This window comes from Cardiocondyla obscurior, linkage group LG02 (assembly GCF_019399895.1).
Source record: "Cardiocondyla obscurior isolate alpha-2009 linkage group LG02, Cobs3.1, whole genome shotgun sequence".
NCBI lineage: Eukaryota > Metazoa > Arthropoda > Insecta > Hymenoptera > Formicidae > Cardiocondyla > Cardiocondyla obscurior.
In genome coordinates this window covers 9,549,835-9,570,059 of record NC_091865.1, presented here as the reverse complement: position 1 = coordinate 9,570,059, position 20,225 = coordinate 9,549,835, and the positions used below count along the sequence as shown (strand labels likewise).

General features: G+C 44.7%; 1 protein-coding gene across 2 annotated transcripts in view; it reads right to left on the bottom strand.

The window, feature by feature from the left end:
* Positions 1-262: 262 nt before the first annotated feature.
* LOC139109593 (homeotic protein empty spiracles) overlaps positions 263-20,225 on the bottom strand; it is a 52,199-nt gene continuing 32,236 nt past the window's right edge. Inside the window, exons 2-3 of one of the 2 annotated variants that reach the window (XM_070668781.1) lie at positions 17,267-17,439; positions 263-2,626 (exon numbers count right to left, since the gene is read on the bottom strand). In XM_070668781.1, the coding sequence (XP_070524882.1) occupies positions 2,348-2,626; positions 17,267-17,439 (452 nt within the window). In that variant the 3' untranslated portion in view covers positions 263-2,347. Of the gene's footprint in view, positions 2,627-17,266; positions 17,440-20,225 lie in introns of those variants that run through there. The other variant, XR_011546857.1, reaches the window with a different exon arrangement.

Below are 20,225 nucleotides of genomic sequence, written 5' to 3'. Positions count from 1 at the left end.
GATCTGTCTGCGCGCGTACATGTACGCGAGTTTATCGTCCCGTAATTACGAGCTCCAGTCGGCGTCTAATTCGCTATCTGGACAACACCAGAATTTTTTAAATAACTCTAGTATATTTTTAGATTTATTTATTTTTTTGCGCAAAAAGGTTAAAAAAAACATTTTACCGCAAGATTTTTTTTTCTTTGGTTTGTAACAAAAACTTTTTAGGATCTGCATGTTGTTGGAGAGATGAAAAAGGAACTTAGTTATCATGGGGTGGTTTAATTTATTTCGCTATATTGCTAAAGAACACGAACTGAGTCATTCGATGGTCGTACAATTCTATGGCTCTGCACGTCAAGTAAAATCACAATTTTCTATTTACATTATTTACAAGCGAGCATCCTCGCGCCATAACCAGTCGAAATCATGAGGCGAAGTAAACCTGCGTTTCCTACATAAAACTAAACTCCTTACTTAATTAAAGAATAGATTTTGAGGAAACTGACGAGGAAATTAAAATCCGAAACTCGTGTGACTCACGACGTGTTCGGTAATATAAAAATATCGAGGTAAAATGATTGATACATCAATATTACGATTTCCGAGATCGATACTTCGCCGACGCGACGGCTCCGTTCTGGCGCAAGGAGTCTCGGTTTATAACACATTAGTAATAATAATTTAAACTGTCGGTACATATCTTGAAACATCGATCGACGAAAGAAATACTGCTCGCTTCGCGTAGAATAACGACTTAAATACAATTGCAAATACAGCTGGTTTATACTGGGCTTTTTCTCTCGCTAAAAGTTTACGAAGTTTGGCACTCTATGTCAAGTTTCGTTAATTTTTTATTTTTATTCTGCATGCAAACACCCATTTTATGCCTCCTTTCCAGTTCACCTATTTACACTCGCGTTCTAAAGAGAAGCATCAGGATTCTTTTGGAAAAGGCTTCAAGGGTCTTTTCTGTTACATTTTATTTACACCACCTGACGCAAGTTAATCTTTATTATGGCGAATTGTGTTTTATGGCAAGAAATGTGTAATTGCAATTAGGGTAAATAACGCGTCCCGACGGCGATCGGCGTATCTCGGTACATCATGTCGAAAATTCGGTTTTCGCGTCAAATCATTTTTTTTAAAGATTTAATCATGTTTGACGCGTAACTTTCTGCAAGCAGCTTTTCTCAGATAAACTTTAGAGAAACTAAAAAAAAATTTCTAGAACAAAAACGTTTTTAGCAAATAAAAATTATTTTTCTCCCTCAAGTCGCGAAAAACTACAGTTCCGAACCGATCGACCAAAAAATGTTCTGCCTTGTTAAAGTTGGCATCGATCCGTTCTTGATACGAGCATCGCCGCTTTCCGCCGGAAGCGCGTCCATTTAGCTTCGTCGTCTCCGGCAAACAATGCCTCCATTAGTCAGTTTCCGATAAATGCCTTCGATTTCTACATCGTTTCTTCCGAACCCGTTATAAGATGGTCTTGGCTCGAGAATAACTCATCCTAATCGTGACGATATTTATAAATTTCCGCGAATGTTTCTTGGCTTTCGGCAACACCGAGAAACTGAAATATTAAGGAACTATGTCGCGATTCCGGTCAAGAGAGAAAGAGAGAGAGAGAGAAAGAGAGAAAATGAAGTAAAGGACATTCCTGTTTCATAGCGTTACTTATCGGCGAATAAATATCCGATATAGAATTTTTTTTTTTAATTCGAAGCTTCATTACATACTTTATATATTTTTCAGATTTAATTTTTATCCTTCGAAATACATAAAATATGATATACGAAAGTTTCGAAAGTATCAAAAGTTCTACAATAGTATATTTACTCCGTCGACTCGTCTGGCACAAATTCGAAATGGGTTTCAATAAATTCGCTCCGGCGATCACATTAACGGAAGGAGGTGCCCCGCTGGTGTTTCTCTACAAAAATTTTCGGTCGCAACACGAGTATATTATCGTATCGCCGTTAGTCGTTGTCAAATATCGGCAGCGACCAGCGCCGAAACGTCCGATTTTTCTTTCGCAACGGGTTTTTTTTTTTTTTTGTACGCGGAGCCTCGGCCGTAATTCGATATGGTGATACCGCACGATCATTATTTGTCGAGACATCACTCACTGCTGTTAGCTTCCTGCGCGTAACATTAACACGATCGTAGACGTGGCGGTTTTCGAAAGCGATCCGATCTCACTCGATGCTCGGCTGGAACAGCTCGAACAAAGCTAATTCGATTCGGCCGTACGTCAGCGCGGTCCACTCAAGCCAGTTTCCACCTCGATCGGATCCGCCTCGAGGTCCGTTCAGGACAATCTGTTCGATCCTGGATCCTAATCCAGGCAGAGAACGTCTAGCTACGCTTCAGAACCGCTCGAGCACTCCTCGGCTTCCGGATCGATGTGCTCCTCTTCCTCTTCTTCCTCGTGGTGGTAGTCGCCAGTCTCCTGCTGCCATTTGCTGACGTGATGGGTATTTTTGTTATTGCTATTATTGTTGGCATTTCCGTTGCCTCCACCTCCGCCTCCTCCCCCGCCGCCGCCGCCACCGCCACCCGATTGCTGTTGGGCCTTCGCTTCCTCTTCCTGTTGCATCCGCTTGTGTTTCGTTCGCCGATTTTGGAACCACACTTTCACCTGAAACATCCATGATTTCGCTATGGTTAGCTTATTTCAACACGATCTGACACCGCGTTAATAATAATAACTCGCGAGCACACGTGAACTATAATTTTATATAAAACAGTAAAAAAAAATAAAAAAATAAAAAAAAGATATGACTAAAGTATGAAATAATTTTTAAATCTTGCAAGGAACAAGGAGGAACTTATTATATTAGAAATAATCGTAGTTAAGAATTTCCGATCGTTCTTTTTCTTTTATAGTAGCGGAAACGCGTCGCGGAAGATAATTCTGCGGCAAATCCGACGGCGGCGGAAAATACGCGCCGTTCAACGAGAGGTAATTCGATCGTGGCTATCCCCTGCGAATACCGACGTATCCGCCAATCGATCTCGGCGGGCCAATTCCTCCGCCGGGAGACCGGGGGTGAATCGAACCCCCTCGCTCTTGCTAGGTTTGCCAAATTAAGTGGCAAGTAGTTATAAGCCTAGTCGACCCTCCGATGCATCGCTGGGCCACCCTTAAACGGGAGTATCCGGTTACAATGGTACGTGTCGCCGACTCTGACAGAAAAGGGGGCGGACAAAACGCGGGGAAAAAAGGGAGGGGAAGTCAGAAAAACTCGATCAGAGCATTGTGCTGGAACTGACTGTTAGATATACGCGCCGTTCGTGAGAAAAGGGTTGAATGGGCTCCATTTTGAAGCTATCTACGTGGAAAATCAGCATTGTGACACGAGAGGACACACACGCGCGATAAAAGGGGTGGGTCGAAAGTTGAAACCGGGGATGTTTGTCTAACGTCTCGGATGGCTGCGCGGTTTTGACAAGACCCTGGATTAGCCGCCGACACGGTGAACTTCCGCAGCGAGGTGAAACGAAGCGTATGATTTTACGGCTTCGAGGCCTTTATGATCAAAATTATAATATGAATGGGGTAAATATCGTAAATTTATCGCGTTAACGGGCATTAATTTAGTTACTAAAGCACGGATTTTTTTATAAGAATATTTTTAACGTTAAAGATACAATTTCTTATATGTAGAAATTATTTAATTTAAACTAACTATTAATTCTTTATAGCGATATATTAAGTTTTACGTTTTTTTAATTAACGTAAGTTTACTTAAATAAAAGCAAATTTAATTTTTTTTTTTTTTAATTAAAAAAAGAAAAATTGTTGTAGTTATAAGTCTCTTCGTTCTCCGCGCTGCCATTGAATCTAAATGATTCAGACAACACCCCGAACCGAAATATCTTTTCTTTAAGCTAGCATTAAATATCTCACCCCTTCATCTCGAAGTTGTTATTCACCGCTGACCAATCAAATAGCGGACAAAACTCGTCGCTGCGTGCTGGGTGGAAAGGACCACATTGGGGTCGCGACACTTAACGAGTGATTAAGAGAACAAATAGCGAGAGCAACCCTATCGGGCCACTTGGTACTTTCGGGCCTATCCTCTATTCTACCTTATTCCCGAAAGCCACCCCGTTACATCCCCAGACGTTGCCTTTAGGAGCGTTGCGACGCTTAATCGGGTTACCCCCGTTTCGTAATCGCTTCAACCCCCGGGGTTGCCATGGCGATCGCAGGCGGTCCTGAAGCCCGATTGGCGGATCCACACGCACGCGAAATACCCGGGCATTCCCCTCCGCACGCTGCATCCCCAGGATGAGCCAGACGCTTCATCCCCGCCGAACAACCCACCCTCGCTTTCTCTCTCTCTTTCACTTCCATTCTACGTTCACATCAACGATATCTGGATTTACACTCAGTTTAACCACCTCTCGCGACTGTCTCTCTCGTTCTCGCTGTCGGTACCCGTATTTCACGGGCGCGCATGTTGTAAAAATCCTATAAAAGCTTCCAACACATTCGACGATTTATTCCCTGATATATTACCCCGCGGAGTTTAATGCGCGACGGTAACGCGCGATTGGGAATTCACCCCCGCTGGTATCGGACGTCGGAGGATGAGCCCGGAGGTCGGCGAGAAAATGGCCCGACGCCGGGGCCGTCAGCTGGGATTCTCCCCCCTCGCGCGCGATTACCTCGGGTTCCCGTCGAAAATCCCGACGTCCGTGAAACCTTAATGAACGAACGAGTCCTACTTGGGCGCGGAATCGGATGCGCGACCGCGGATAGCAGCGATAAAGTATCGCCCGTCGAATATCCATCCGTCTCTTCCACGTATACATATTTGAATCCGCAATCATAGCCGCCCGCTGATTGGCCGCTTCTTCCGAGCGCATCGCCGTCTCCCTCGTCTCCCTCGCGGCCAAGATTACATTTTGTTCCCTCCGCCGTATATACCCAGAGCTTTTATATTTCGTCTCGCGAGAAGCGACGCGGACCGTCGGACGGCCGCGCAGCGCGTATGTACGACTGTCACGGGTACTCGCTACGCGTATAAGGTGTTCACCTGTCACTTAGGCGCGTTATTCCGGGAGCAGCTTCAATTACGTGCCTGGAAGGTAGGCATCGGACGAGGCCCCGCTCGGCCCTTATCCTAAGGGTAAGGGCGAGGGGGATTCAAGCTAGGCGCAGGTAAACGCGGCCGAGCGCGCGCACTCGTTATCTTCGCGAGATCGACGGACACTTTTCCGCTCGTCTGCGTCGCGCAGATGCGCGCCCGGTGAACGCACCGCACGACGAGATTCCTCGTTGAAAATGGCTTTAATCGGCTCGAAACGCACCAGGGACGTTGATCGTTACTTTCGATACGATTGCCGTCTTATTTGCAGGTTACTCCGATACCCTGCAGCTTCGAAATCGCTGAACTTCTTCTTTATTCAACACGGTCGTTGGCATTTCGAAAAACGATTCCATAACCACGCTATTACTTTTGTCAGAATTATGACTCGCCACGTCTTTCGGCGGAAGAGACGACTGCACGAGAAATGTAGCCTCCAGCTTGAGTTACAATTTTATTTTCAATTCAGAGAAGTTATAAGTGCACGAGAGTATCATCGACGTGCGTACGGGAATTAATTCTGAATAAATAATTCGCGCATCGAAAATCAGAATTCCGCAAGAAGCAACGCGGCCGGAATAGAACTCTACTTATAGAATATTCTAACTTTAGCACGGCAAATGTCGAAGCCGCGATGTATTATGTATAACGCGGCCGAGCGCTGATCATAAATCACCAGGAAACGCTCCCATCGACCGGCAAGTCAAACATTGTACATAAAATATGCCATACCCTCCAATTGTACGAATGGCGAACTATTAACAGCTTCGTTAGGAATACTGCTACAAATAGTCGCCTATGTAAATTATGTCCCGCGATGTTCGCGATAAGCACGAGACACGTTCGTCTCCGAAAGAAATAACTTTGCTGTCAATCGCGGACCGGTTGCGCAACGAGCGAGGTAATTAACGTTACGACGACAACGGTGTAATAAACGCGCGCGACGAATGTCGTCAGACTCATCAGGAGGCAAAAGGAAAAGAAAAAGCGGCATGAGCTCGTGCACACATTTATACGAGCTAATCTGCCCGTCTTAATCTCCGGTACAGGTGTGCGTACGCGCGCGCACGGATGACGAAAGCTCGCGCCGTGTCGCGACGTACATCGATAATCGCGGATTTAATTAATCCCGATTATTAATTGATATTCTAATTACGCGAGCGAAGCCACGATCGGAACGGATCGGCGCTGCGCGTTGCGCGCCGCGCGCGAACACGTCCGCGGCTTGGAGGTGCTCTCTCGTCGCGTTCCGAGAGAAGGAAGGGAGCAAGAAAGGAGAGACCTCTAATCTATCGAGGCTTTTATGCGGCCCGTTAAATATAATTACGTTTATTGCGACCGCGCTCGCCAATTGGTCGCCTTTGCTCCCGCGATAAATTGGATATTCGCTAATGGAAATTAATGCCGCGTCGCGTTTGCCAGCTGCGAATTTCTGCCTATCGCGTTCTATTTTTTTTCCTTTTTTTATCCTCGAATTTCTATGATAATCGGTTAACGCGACTCCCGATTTTACTCTCAAAGAATTTTGAAGAACGCGTAATATTTTTTTTTTTTTAATAAGAATTAAACTATATTTTTAAAGACATCTTTATACGTCGCGTAGTTAAGTTTTAGAAATCATTAAAGTTGTCATCGATAACTATACATAGAGATAGATTTAAAAAGAAAAAGTAGAAGAAAACAAATACGTAATAAAGGCGAAATCGAATGCCGATACGCCGGTTATATTGCTCCAAGTATTACGCACAAAGGTATCGATAAAGTAAAGTAACGCAGCTTGGAACATTAGATTGAAACAAATCAGAATTAAATGGAATGCTCAAATAAAATCAGATTAAAATTTGATTCGATTAATTAAAGTGTTGCGGCTAAAGGGACACACGCCCACTTATTCGCCCGGTCGTCTTCGTTCATTTAATTACCTACCACCGTGCCGTACGCGCGCGTATTCGATTTCAATCAGCGCTTTTTTATCCGTCCGAGCGCGCTTTACAAATCCGGCCGAGCCGGCGATTTATAATTGGCGAGGCCGTGGCCGTGCCAAACGGCAGCTCGACAACACAACGTGTGCTGAACGGATTTTTTTTTTCTTTTTTCGTCGTGTCCGCTTTTTTCGCCGACAGGAAGGGGAGAGAGAGAGAGAGATAGAGAGAGAACGAGAAAAGGAGGGAACGGGATGGAGCTGCCTGTAATATGTACACGGGCGAGCCCTCAAATAAAATCTCCAGCTGGATAGCAACCAATCGGCGGCGCGAGAGCTAGTCGCCCCCTAATCCCTCGGGGGCTCGGCGGTCACGCTCGAAACATTATTTTTAATCCCCCGTACGGCGGCCGCGACAATCCGCCGCCCCTCGCTATTGCGCGAGACGCGTCGGGCTAAATAAACCCGGCGATATTATTTTTCAATCGTCGCGAGCGTACACATCGTGCGCGCGAGAAGGGAACGAGAGGGAAAAAAGATAGAAGGGGCGGGACGAAGGGGGCGAAAACGCGACCGGGCCCGATTTCATGGCTACACCAGGCGTGGAAAATACAAAAGCGCGCACGCGCTCGCGCCCCGCGCGCACGAAAAAGCTATCGCGGACGTACGTGGGTGTGGATTACAGGATGAAGAGCGGCGCGTGTTTTGTTAGGACGAAATTGAGCGTGATCTCGCGCGAGGGGACGCCAATTTCCTCGGATATGCGTTTCTCCGTCCGCCATATTCGCGGAGTGTGAGTTTTCCCTTTTTTTTTTTTTTTCTCTTTGCTTCTTTCGAGGGAAACAGTCGCAGCGCGTCATTCCCGATGCGTTTAAGCTTTTCGAGGATAGATATAGAGCGTCGACTGCGACGAGCGAAAGTATTTGTCACTAGAGATTCGTTATCTTAAAAAACTAATGCCGAACAACGCTGCAATCGCGGTAGATTAATTTTTATAGTACTCTAATTTGTAATAAAAATTTGTTATAGGAAAAGAAACAAAATTCGAGAGGTATCAGTCGGAGATACTTGAAATGTTAGCGAGTGATTTCAATTTTAATAACCCATCTCGGTTCGTGCGGTTGGACGTCACGAAGCCAGCAAACGCGGACGACGGTGACACACCGGGATCGTGACGAGGAAACGAAGGAGGTTCTCCATCCCGCACATATCCAATTCGAGAGAAGGCGATACCGATCATCGACGGACTATCGTTTACGCCGATCAATCCAATACGGTACTATCCACGTTTCGGAATCCTTTGCGCGCGCCGGTGTACAACGATGGGGACTCAACGACGGGATTCAAGCTGCAATTCTTGCAAATGTCCTTTGCAAAACGATAAAAGTTTAGTCCGCATATAGATATTTCAACAATATTGTATTAAACGTCACTGCGCAGTTTTAACAACAACTTAATACGGTGAAGGGCGTAAAGTCATCACCGGAGCGAAAACGTAATTCGATGGAAGAGATACGGATAGTGAGAGATCGCGCGGTCTGCCGTTACTTGCCACTATTAATTAACTCGCCCCCCTTCCCGTGCGATTATCGCTAATTTATAATACACGCCCGAAACAAAGTTATACGGGAACGTTTACATCAGGGAAAATATTCGTTGCGCATTCTCGGATAATAAAATAACACCGGCATAAAGCAGGTAAGAAATTTCTCCCGTCGCCCTTAGATTCGCCATTAAATTAAACGTCAGGTTACATCGATATATTATAGGTTTCACGATCTAAATATCGTTTTAAGGCGTTGATATCAGATCGGATCGGCGGGCAGGCGGCAACGCGAGACCGTTCGAGAATGAAAAACAAAGAGAGAGAGAGATCGTCTCGTAATTCGTAAAAATTAATTGATAAATATCCAGGCGACCGTGAAATATACGGCTGCGCGTAATTAGGCGAGCGATAAGTTGCACCGTGGGGTACCCGTCGGGAAACGTCGTGTCTTTTAAAGGCTGTATTAATGGGACTCTAAATTTCCCCATTTTAATTAGCCATTGTTCGCCCCCGATAGCCCGGCGATGTAACGCCGCGCAAAAATGGGATAAGCGCAATATCGTCGACGTAATTTTATTTCGCCGCGCGGCGATAAGGGGGCCCGCGGTAAATGGCCGAGGCTCTCGAGCCGGTCCCCGATTCGATTTAAACGGCTGTCGATAGGCACGATTAAACGCGGCGCGCCGATTACGGCTGATAATGTTTGCTCGGTGGCTGTCTCAACAGTGCCGACAGCGGGGAATCGTGCTCTTTAACGTGACAGCGCGTCTCGCGCCTGAATTATCATCGCGTTCCAACGTGTCGCGAATGCAGAATCACTTTCGTTATGCCCTGACCGTCGCGAATTTTATAAAGATAACGTTCGACACAAAGTTCGACGTTCGTCGCACTTCGACAAGATCTCTTTGGATAAAAAAAAAAAATCCTTTCCTCTCACTTTATAACCGCAGTTTGATATCACTTTTCCGTAAGGTGAATGCGATTTGATAGCGAGCCGAGTGTTTGGGAACGTTCTAGTTCCGCGTTCAGCCCTTAATACTGACAAATCGCTCGCGTACCGTTAAGCTTCTCAAAATCCTCTTCGAGACGGACACAACGATTGCGAAACGGACTGAGAGTAAAACGATATATAATAACACGCCGGTATATTCCAAGTGAACGGCCTGCTCGCTGATCAGCGTATTACGCTCGTCGCGGACGGTAATGGAGGAAGTTTTGCATATTATGCAGGCCGCGTACGGATTCTCTATGCATAATGAGGCGTGCCGTCGTCGGACTAACAATAAAGCGCGCGCCGTCATTCGATATATCTGGCGTGCCACGGCCCTTCTTCTTCCTGGCGTTTTATACCGCGAAGGAGTTACGCATACGCAAATACATCAGCGCCAAATGGCCTTGCAATTAGACACGAATCTCAATTTGCGGCCGAATGAGCCCGCTCCAAATCGCCGCGTTAGATCGCGCATCGTAAATTATTATTGTGATCGCTGCCCGCTCGCGGCGCAATTAATTCTCGCCCCGCGATAAGAAATTTATTGCGTACACGGCCGTATCTGCGAATATAACCGACTAGCGTTAGTTTCGCCGCCGCTTATTAGGCGCTTTCTCGGAATCCCTAGCGGAAACTGCAATTCTTCATTAGTCGGATGATTATTTTTATTTTATTTTTTATATTTTTTTCTTTATTTCGTTCCTCCGCGGTAAAACTACTTGCAATTTTGCGCGTGCCTCAACGAGGACTCTCATTTGCTGTCGGTGTAAGATTGATAATAACAATTTCCAGATCGCTCCGAGATAAGACCGGCCGAGCTATAAATTCGTACTAAAGGCATATTTATGAATCCGCAAACGCGCGCGACTGAAAGTTACACTCTCGACAAAGTAAAAGGATGGACGGGCGCGAGCCGTTTCTTTATCGCGCCGTTTGGTAATCGCGCGAGTTGATATTGGGGATGAAAGAAGACGAGAGAGAAAAAAAAAGAAACGGACGTTAAATTGCGCTTTTTGCACGCTTCATTTGCGTTATCGCGCGTTATATGGTTTGCGCTAAGAGGATTGTTAACGGGACACGTAGCAATCGCGCCCACCAACACGGACGTGGATGCAAATTACTCCGGCAGTATACAGCGCGGCATGCTAATAACGTCGCGGCCGAGTATCACTGAGCATTTGCGTCGCGGAAATATACGGCGCCGTTTAATTTCTCCGGCAGATCTGTTAGAAGAATCAGGATAGCGACGATGCTCGTTCCACTCTACTTTATCCTCGTCTGCCCTTCTTCTCTTTCCACGTTGTCAAAAATGCAGCTTGTTCGACGACGACGAATGTTCGTATCAAAAATTAAAAAAATACCTCCGTTATCTCCACTGCGCGTTTAGATTCCGCGTTGAAGAAATTTGGTGAAACTAAATCAGAATGGTAGAACGGCTCTACTTTGTCTCGGAAATCATTCGCGATTTGCATAAATTTACAGATCCGCTGAATAACGTGACTTGAAACTTCATCGAAGAACGCGCGTAACTTACCGTTTTACGACGCAAGTATAAGTGTATCCTTCGAAACCTTTCCGTGATAAGGAAGAGGAAACGCGTTTCGCACTCTTGTGTGGCTGTCAATTCATTAACAACCGCGAAACTACTCACCGGGTCTACGAGCTCGAGGACCTACGCGCCCGATCATTGTTACCCGACGGTTTTTTTTTGAGAAGGTACGTCTCCGTCGCCACCAGACGCCGATAAGAAGCAATTAAAGGCATGATTTACAGACTCGACTACACGGCAGGCCGGCCGCGACGATTATTTTGTAAACGACGAACGACCGCGCCGCGACACGGTCTGATTTATAGTTGACCTTCTTTCCACGCCGCGTGTCCGATGCGTTGTTAATTATCATCGTTAATGACACCCTCCGCGTGCACGTTCTGCGGATAACGACGGTGTAGTTATGCCGTTAGATCCTTTCTAGGAGGACACTTACGCACTCCCACAACAAACAAGAAAAAAAAGAAAAAAAAAGAAAAAAAAAGAAAAAAAAATACGCCGGTGTTTCGCGATGTGCGCGTTAGCGTTTATTTATCGGCGGTTCAAGCGCGCACGTGGATTTCCCATCCAAACAATGCTCGTCGAAAATAACGAGGTGTGCGCGATACTCTCGATGAGTGTTGCCGACGAGCAAGGTAAACTTTCGTTAAATATAAATTACTTGAGAAAACATTGGGATGTAACGCAGAGACGATGGGACGATAACGGGAGGGCGATATCGCTATTAATCTATACCTCGCTATTGATTGTCGTAGATGAACTCCTCGATTTATTCGTCATTAATCATCGAACGTCCCGCCGATCGTTCCCGAAGATAATTAATTTGGATTATGGATGTCGTTCAATTATGATTGACAATAAAGCGTCGTTGAATCGTGCTTTTTCGCGCGGGAGGGGGAGGCTCGGTGTAATTAATATAATACGCCAGTTAGTTGCGCGAGTATGAGCGATCGTTAGCCGAAACGGCGGGAGGCCGATGGGTTGATTGGCGTCAATTTTCCGCGATAGCGCAATCGTCCGTGTACATACGGTTCTTGAGCGCGGCCAGATACTCTAATGCAGCCACTCATTAAGCGCGAGAAACGTGCAAGAAAGAAAATATAAGCCAGGCAAATGCGCCGATTGCGATTTTTTCCGCAGCGACGTCTCGTATTATTTAAGCCCGTGTCTTTCGAAACTTCTTTCGGGGCACCTTAAAACCGAATAACGTAACGGTGACTTCGCAAGATCAGCCGTTGCGAGAGACAGGGTAAAACATTGAAAGATGAAAATCACCAACGTGATTAAGGGACGCCGTCGAACTTTGATGAACGTTTTCGCGGAGAAAAAAAAAAGAACCGCGCGACAAAGACAATCGTCGGGAAAAATCGTTGAGCTAATGGCGAGATTAATGATACGGATGAGTCTCAAATGGCGTCCAGGTTTCTTTTCGCCGTTCGCATACCAATGGGGCAATCGTGATAATTAATCACCGTTTCATCGGGAGGGATGATAAATCCGCGAAGAGCCGATCCCGACGATAGGCCACGCCAGCGTGATTAACGCCAGCGTCGCCATAATAACGGCGTCGCCATAATCGACGATAAATTAATAACGAACCATCGACGGGGTCCCCGCGAAAAATACGACGTGCTTTCCCTAATAAATTCCCGCGGACGATAATTAACGTCACGCACGGACGTTATTGCAAATACGGGGAAAGCCAGCCCAATAGCAAGAATTCTCGAGTGTGCCGCAATAATTGCGTTTGTTAAATAAAATCGACGTTTTAATTCTCGCGAGAAAAATGTGCAGCTCGCTAAAGGAGAGAGACGGATAGATAAAAAAAAAAAAAATGACAGAACTTGGCTTACTTATCTGGAATGAATCAATCGATAGAGGTCCGTCTTATACAATGACATACATACTTTTTTTTTACACGTTAATAAATCGTTGACTTTTTTTCCTCGGACGTTTAATTCGGACCTCTATTGATCGACCCATTCTAAATAAAATCCCCTGAGCGACTGGCAGTTATGCAAATCGAGATGATACACCATCAGCGGTATCCCTCCAGCGTGTCCTTCTCCGCGGAAGCCAATCAGCGTCGCGAGAGGCGCGTAATTAGCAGTTACATTATATCCTTCGGCTTTCGTGCGTGCACGCGTACACAAACGCACGCGCGCAGGTCATCGGGGAGCGCCAGCTATATGTACGTATAAGCGCGCGGGTACACGTGCACGGGCAAGCTGGTTGTTCTCGCGCTTGTTAAGATTCATAAGGCGAACGCGCGTTACACGCGACCCGCTGGCCCTCATTAGAGCCCTAATTGCGTGCGATTATCCCGGCAATTACCCGGCGAATACATTAGTCGCCGAATCGCGATCATGCCGGGCGTTTTGCAGCCTCGCTCTCGTGCGACGGTGTGTCCACTGGACTCGAGTAATCTAAGGCAGCGCGCATATTTAGCGTCGAAGGACATATTAAAACTCCGCAGTTGATTCTCTCGATATAATTAACGAAAAGGAGTCGAGGCGTCATATATTCAAGATTAAATTACGAGTAGTACTCGCTCCTTGGAACGTTTTCAATTTTCGCGAGATCGTAGACGAGAGTCAAACCGCGAGATGGTTCACGTTTACGGTCTTTTAAACGCCTCGGCCTTCGTCTCGTACGATGTTCCAGGCAGCTTAACACGCGCCGCGCGCGAAAACTTACTCGGAACGGGTAATCCGCGAGGTCCTGGAGTCACGCGAAGAGGGACTTCCACGGAATTCCGCGTGGATATTCGCGGCTTATTAACGACGCGCCGCCGTCGCGCGGAACGGCGCGATCTACGAGGGCAATGCGTAATAAAGTACAGTTAACGGGGTCCCCCCCGGGTCTGACGCGTTCCGCGACGACGTCCGCGAGCAAATCTCTCTCTCCCTTCGGGCTGATCGGAGAAGAGACGAGAAATATGTAGCGGCGAAGCGAGAGATTGTCGAACCGGAGGCGCGCGAGCTTTGCCTAGAAGCGTGGAATTCCATCGGCCGACGCTCACGCACCTTGTTAACGTGACGCCCAACAGCGGAGTAAGCGGCCCGCCGACAGAAAGAAATGCCGCAACCGCTTATTCTCGCGATCGTAACCTCTCACGCGGAACGATATTTAGCGACGAAGTCGACGGCATCGACGGCGTTTGTTATTTATTAACCGTGCACCGTTTTCTCGCGGACCGACGTTTAGAGATGCGGCCGAAGAATTTTAAGTGATTACTGATTCTCATTGATTTTCATGAGCGATCGTATAATTATAATTATTATTTTTCCTTTCTCTTTTTTTTTTTTTTTTTTTTTTTTAAAGAAACAAAGTAGGGGTTGAATAAATTTTCTATGTAGTTCGGCTTATCTTGTACACGGTGCAAAAAACGATTTGCATTACCAAGTGGCTATGAGTTTTTTCTTTACGATACGACAGCGGCTGTGTCATTTATCTATACACCTTCTCTACACATTGTACTTGCTTCGAATATTTGAATAACATTGATCCTAACTATGGTAAAGATGTGATATTTTGTTAGATAATTTATATTTTAATGGATTATTTAAAAGCAGTGTAAATGATAAAAATTACTGATATGCAACACTCGTTGATTAGCGAGGAATAGGTAAACATACAATTTGTGTGCAGAATATATATTTTATATATGTGATATAATACGGTGAAGAATGATACGATTCTTAATGCAGCAAATTAAGAAAAAAAAAAAAAAAAAAAAAACAAGAACGGACTTTAGAAAATTTTACTGAAAGTCTAAGCTCCTGGCTTGTTACTTGAAATTCTCAGCACTAACAAAGGGTGCGAGAGTATCGCGCAAGAAAAGAAATGCCGGCTGTGCGGCTATATATTTTCTACGCGAGATAGTCGCGACGCATCTCGAAAGGAGAAAAGGAATAAACGGACGACGCGCGGGAAAACTACGTGGAGAACACCGAGGCAGAAACCGTGCCTTCGGAGCATCCCAGCGACGGTGGTTCAAGATGGAGTCCGCACGCACGAAGGTTTCCCCCGTTTTCTCTTTTTCTCCGTCTCTGTCTCTCGGCTTTAATTCCCGATATTGTCGGCCGTCCCTTACCATCTTGTCCTTTTTTGGCGTGCGTTACGCCCATGGAATACGTAACGCGGCGCGTGATATACGCACGTAGAACACATCTGGAGCGCGCGCCATACCAGATTTCAACGTTGCTCTCCCCGTGTGTGCGTCAACACGTACGCGTAACAGTATATCGGGCACCACCAAAAAAAAAAAAAAAAAAAAAACACGACCACCCCTCGCTCGCGGATTAGCATATCAATCCCCCTCGTTATGCGACCCCATCGGATTTCTTTCTCCCTCGCGCCCTCCGACCTCCCTCCCTCTCTTCCTCCCCGCTCAATCCGCGCCATTAACGTTTCGCGCGGGTACATAGCCATTGTTACCCTCAATCGTAGACCTCCGCTTGATAGCCTGGGCTAAAGGTAGGTTATAAATGCTGAAGCGGTCCCCATTTGACACGCGAGTTCTAGCCAACCGGAAATCTTGAGTCAGCTCCACTGTCCCGCCGCGTCCAAACTCTGCACGACACGATTTTCCGATTCTAATTGCCGTATGCAGATTAGCGATAATGACGAGAATGGAGAACGGAGGACTTTTTACAAGCGACGCTAACGAGAGATTAATGTAATCTTTGCGTCCGCGATGATAATAAATATCAATACCGCTAATAAATATCACCGACAGATTGCATTAATCTATTGCGTCTAGTATTATGTGATTGCCGCGTATTATACTACTACCGTTGCATTAATGTTGAAATATGATAGCTGACATATACGTTAATGGATAATGGAGTTTTTACGCGTAAACCTTGCGGACAAGAACATCAATATGATCGGCGATCTTTTCGTTTACTTCATCTCGTTGAAATAATCATAATTTCCCAAACAATAAACGTCGTATCATATGCACGTAAAATGTTTTAACGCAAGATAAACGTGATTAAAAAAAAAAAAAATCTTTCTCGTTATCATCATTAACACGCAAACATTCCGGAAAAAAAGGAAGTTTTTATTAGAAAAGTGCTTTAAATGATCGTAAATAGATTAGATAAATGCGAACTAAATAAATGTACGAATCGCGGGAACTGCTCATTACTTTATCAGAAAACGACACTGTCTTTAATGACTTAATACCTCATAGGATATGCTTCATCAACTATGCAAAATTCTATTGAGTTGTCTTGCATCTACATCTTATTTTGTAATATTTAATCTAAAACAGCTTATGTACGAGAAAAGATTAACTTTATAAAGATAATTATTCAAATAATAATGGCAGATTTCTGAAACTATCTTGAGATGTGGATTTTTATACGAAAAATAGTCGAACTATAAAAAATTTTTGAATTAGTTAATGCCTTTCTTGTTAATATTAGCATAAAGATTTTAATAAAGAAAATTAATTAATATAAGAAAGGATATAAATATCTTTTTGTCTTTTTTTTTTCTTTCCCTTTTTTTCGTGTCTCGTTTGTAAAGTGTCGGGAGTATTATATTACGATGGTAATATCTTTTTTATGAATCAAGAGTATAACACGCGCGAGCAAAGTGCAAATGAGACGATTATTACTGACTGCGAAACCGGCGGTGAAAACAATAAGGATCGCCGCGTCACGCGAATGCATCTCCGAGCGATTCTTCTCACGGCGCGATCCTTGTAAGAAATATCAATCTTGCTTAACGCGTCACGAGAATGCTAATGTCAAGTCGCCACTGACATTGCTTTATTAATTCTGTATACCATTTACATCACGCACCACTACACGGCGACTAGAAAACGCTTCGTACATCAGATAATCTTAATCTAATTATCATTTTTAATCAAGCGGTTGAATGGTATTAATCTCAACTCTAAACCTTATTAAACATTTAACGACGTTAACAATATATTATTATTCGCAATATCACCTGGGATATCGCACTGTCCGCAACATGCGAACGGTAAACAATGATAATTAATATCTATAATTGGTTCGGCCAGAAGTACCATATCATAATTACGAACTTCGGTGTTAGATCGAAGAGCTTGGTACGTGTAAGATCGTTTAATTTCATCTGTTTTCGTACGAGGAGATTCAACGCGGGACATTCGTGGTTCGAGCTTTTCTGTACTTACCTGAGTTTCAGTCAACGATAACGCTTGCGCCAACTGTTTTCTCTCCGCGCCGACGACGTAATGATTTTTCTCGAAAGCGTGTTCCAGCTTGAGCAGTTGGCTCGGACTAAAGGCTGTCCTTATCCTCTTCGGTTTCCTGAAGGGTTGAAGTAAGAAGCCGGGTATGTCAGGACCTGAAACAAACAATTTCAACAAAACTTAAAATTTCAGAAAGTTTTAGGAAATTTTAAATTATATTTCGAGTCATTTAGATCTAATCTGAGCTTATTTTAACGAGACTGCGTTATTATCTTGATACTGTTTTCGTTGAAGTTTAAAAGACCACAGTGTAGTAAAAAAAAAAAAAAAAAATGAAATGAAGGAGAGATTACCACGTAGTTGATGAGATATCATTAAGAAGGAAGGTAAATGTTGAATCTAAATAATGAATCAGCGATACGAATCGACGTTGGTAAGAAGGCGTAATTCACCGCCGACAAATTAAAATGGTAATTTAATTACACGAGGAACCTGCCCGCATAAAGTTTCAGACGGTTCAGTCGGCTGGCATGAGCGAACGGAGGAACAGAGACCGCGCGATTTATTAACGATTAATTAATTGTTGAACGCCGCGACGTCATCCGGCTGGTATCCCGTGGGTCTCATAGAGCCCCCTCGCCTTGGAAATAAATAATCGTCACGCAAGCCACGAATTCGTTCACGTACCGCAGGACCCTACGTGCTGGCGGAAGAACAAGAAACACCTATTCGCAAAGACCGAGAGAAGGTGCGCAGAGTCGGGAACTCGGGGCTAGGTAATTGAGTATTCTGCCACGAAAGTGCCATGTCGATCGGCCGATAGCCACGTCTGCCGGAAGTCATCCAAGATGTTTTTTTTTTTGGTTTTTTTTTTTAAGCGCAAAGCTCGAGACGATAAATCGCCACGTTCGCCCGCGCAGTTTCCCTCCAACGCGCGTGACTATACCTCGCGACTGTGTGTTGTACGAAGTGTTAATCCGATTCCCAGCAATCAGTCTCTGAAATCGTAGAACAAATATCGCGTGGATACGGAAATTGAGCCGCGCCGGAAAGTTCGTCGAACCTCGACGAAAGATCGAACCGAAGGTCGTACAGATTTAAGCGCATTGATTGAGTCGTTGCGTAGCGAAAAATTTTATACGGCGGTGTGTGAAGATTCACGGTTCGAGGATGAGAGAAACGGGCGAAAGGCGCTCGTACAACTCCCGAAACGAATATAAGAAAATTTTTAACTTCCCACCGTCCTTCCCCGTGACGATCTCCGACATCAATTAGCATTTGCATGCGCCTTCCGTGTTATTATTCATTGCGGTTTCTAAATTACAGCGCCAGCGTGCAAAGTGATCTAAATAAGTCACGCGCAGTAGGTTACAGCTAGTAACCGGTCTAACGTACACGCGACCGGCCGCAACGGTGAATCGTATCATTTGCATTGCGAAAAATTTATCCGTTAGGATCTTCGCGGCTGAAACTGACAAGTTAATAGCTGGATAGCGCTGGGGACTGCTATATCCTCTAGCCATCTGCACGTTTCCCATATTTTTTGTCGGTCGGCGAATTCTCAATTGCGGCATTAGAGCTCACAAAGTAATCGAGAAGTAGGTTAAACGCATTGATCGGTAGTATTGCCATCGACCGATGAATCACTGGGTTTAATGCTGTCGATACGAGTACTCGGGCGCATCGAATAATGAATGAGTATCTTTGGTATCCGGATAGAAACCATCCGATTAATTCGCCAACAACGTAAGTCCCTTCAGCGCCGTGAAAGAACCCGTCGTACAATCTTCGTAACACTTCGCAAGCCTATTTCTCACGCGACCTTCCGTCACAACAGCATTAGAAGTCGTTTTTTTTTTTATTATTTTTTTTTTTTTAACGTAACAAAATTCGGGCGAGAAGGTGATCGAGAGGTGATCCACTTTTGAATCGTTCGTTTTATTTATCGAGATCGAAAGGAAAAATAACGTCGAGCGTATAACCAAGGGGTTTCTGTTTTGTTCAGCGACGCTAATTTCTTGTCGTCACGCGGAATCACGTTCTTGCAGAATACTCGCGAGACGTATGTTTTAACGAACGCATCTCGTACACATGAGCGTGTTGCTTGCTTAAATAGAACGCGCGATTTCACATGCGGGCGCATTCTTGCGAATCGCGCGGCGAAGGTTGACTCTTGATGGGATCAAAGCGCCTTGCGTGCGAATAGACGCGTTAATCAGCACTATTTCAAGGTGGCGATAACGTTACTTACTTCTATCTAATCCGACGTAATTCACATAATCCATGTAAATCCCGACAAACGTACTTGAAGAAACGCAGCGTCACAAATGCTTCACTTTTTATATATATATTTATAAAGTAATTAGTCGTCGATAATTTATATAATAATTCTGACGTTTCTATGAAGTTAATTCTTATAATAATTATATTTAAAAAACCCAATCAATAGTAACTTTTATGTATATTACTATTAATGTTTTATCGTTTACGGCGTGTAGCTATAAAACACTGATTTCATGTGTCAATGAAAAAAAAAATTAATCTTTTTATTAAAAATTAATTACGACTGGAATATCTATCAAATCTAACATTTGCGATAAATAGTGTTGTTTTTTCCACTGCCTTGCACAACAGAGGGTAAATCCAGATACATGTAAATTATCGTCGGGTTACACGAGCGGGCGGTTCTCTCCGAGTACACGGTCGGTGCTAATTACAGCGACGGAATAAAGGATCATTAGCAGGGCGCTCGTGCGTGAAGTGATCGCTATTTATGTGGGTAATGAATAGTAATGCGATGACTCTTACTGTGGCGTGGCCGCGATTTTGAATGCGCGACATATGTTGCATACCGCGACTATGGTCCGCAACGGTGAGGCAACAATCGCGTTTCGCCAATAATTAATCAGACAGCAGAACAGGTATACAGAATTGTCACATT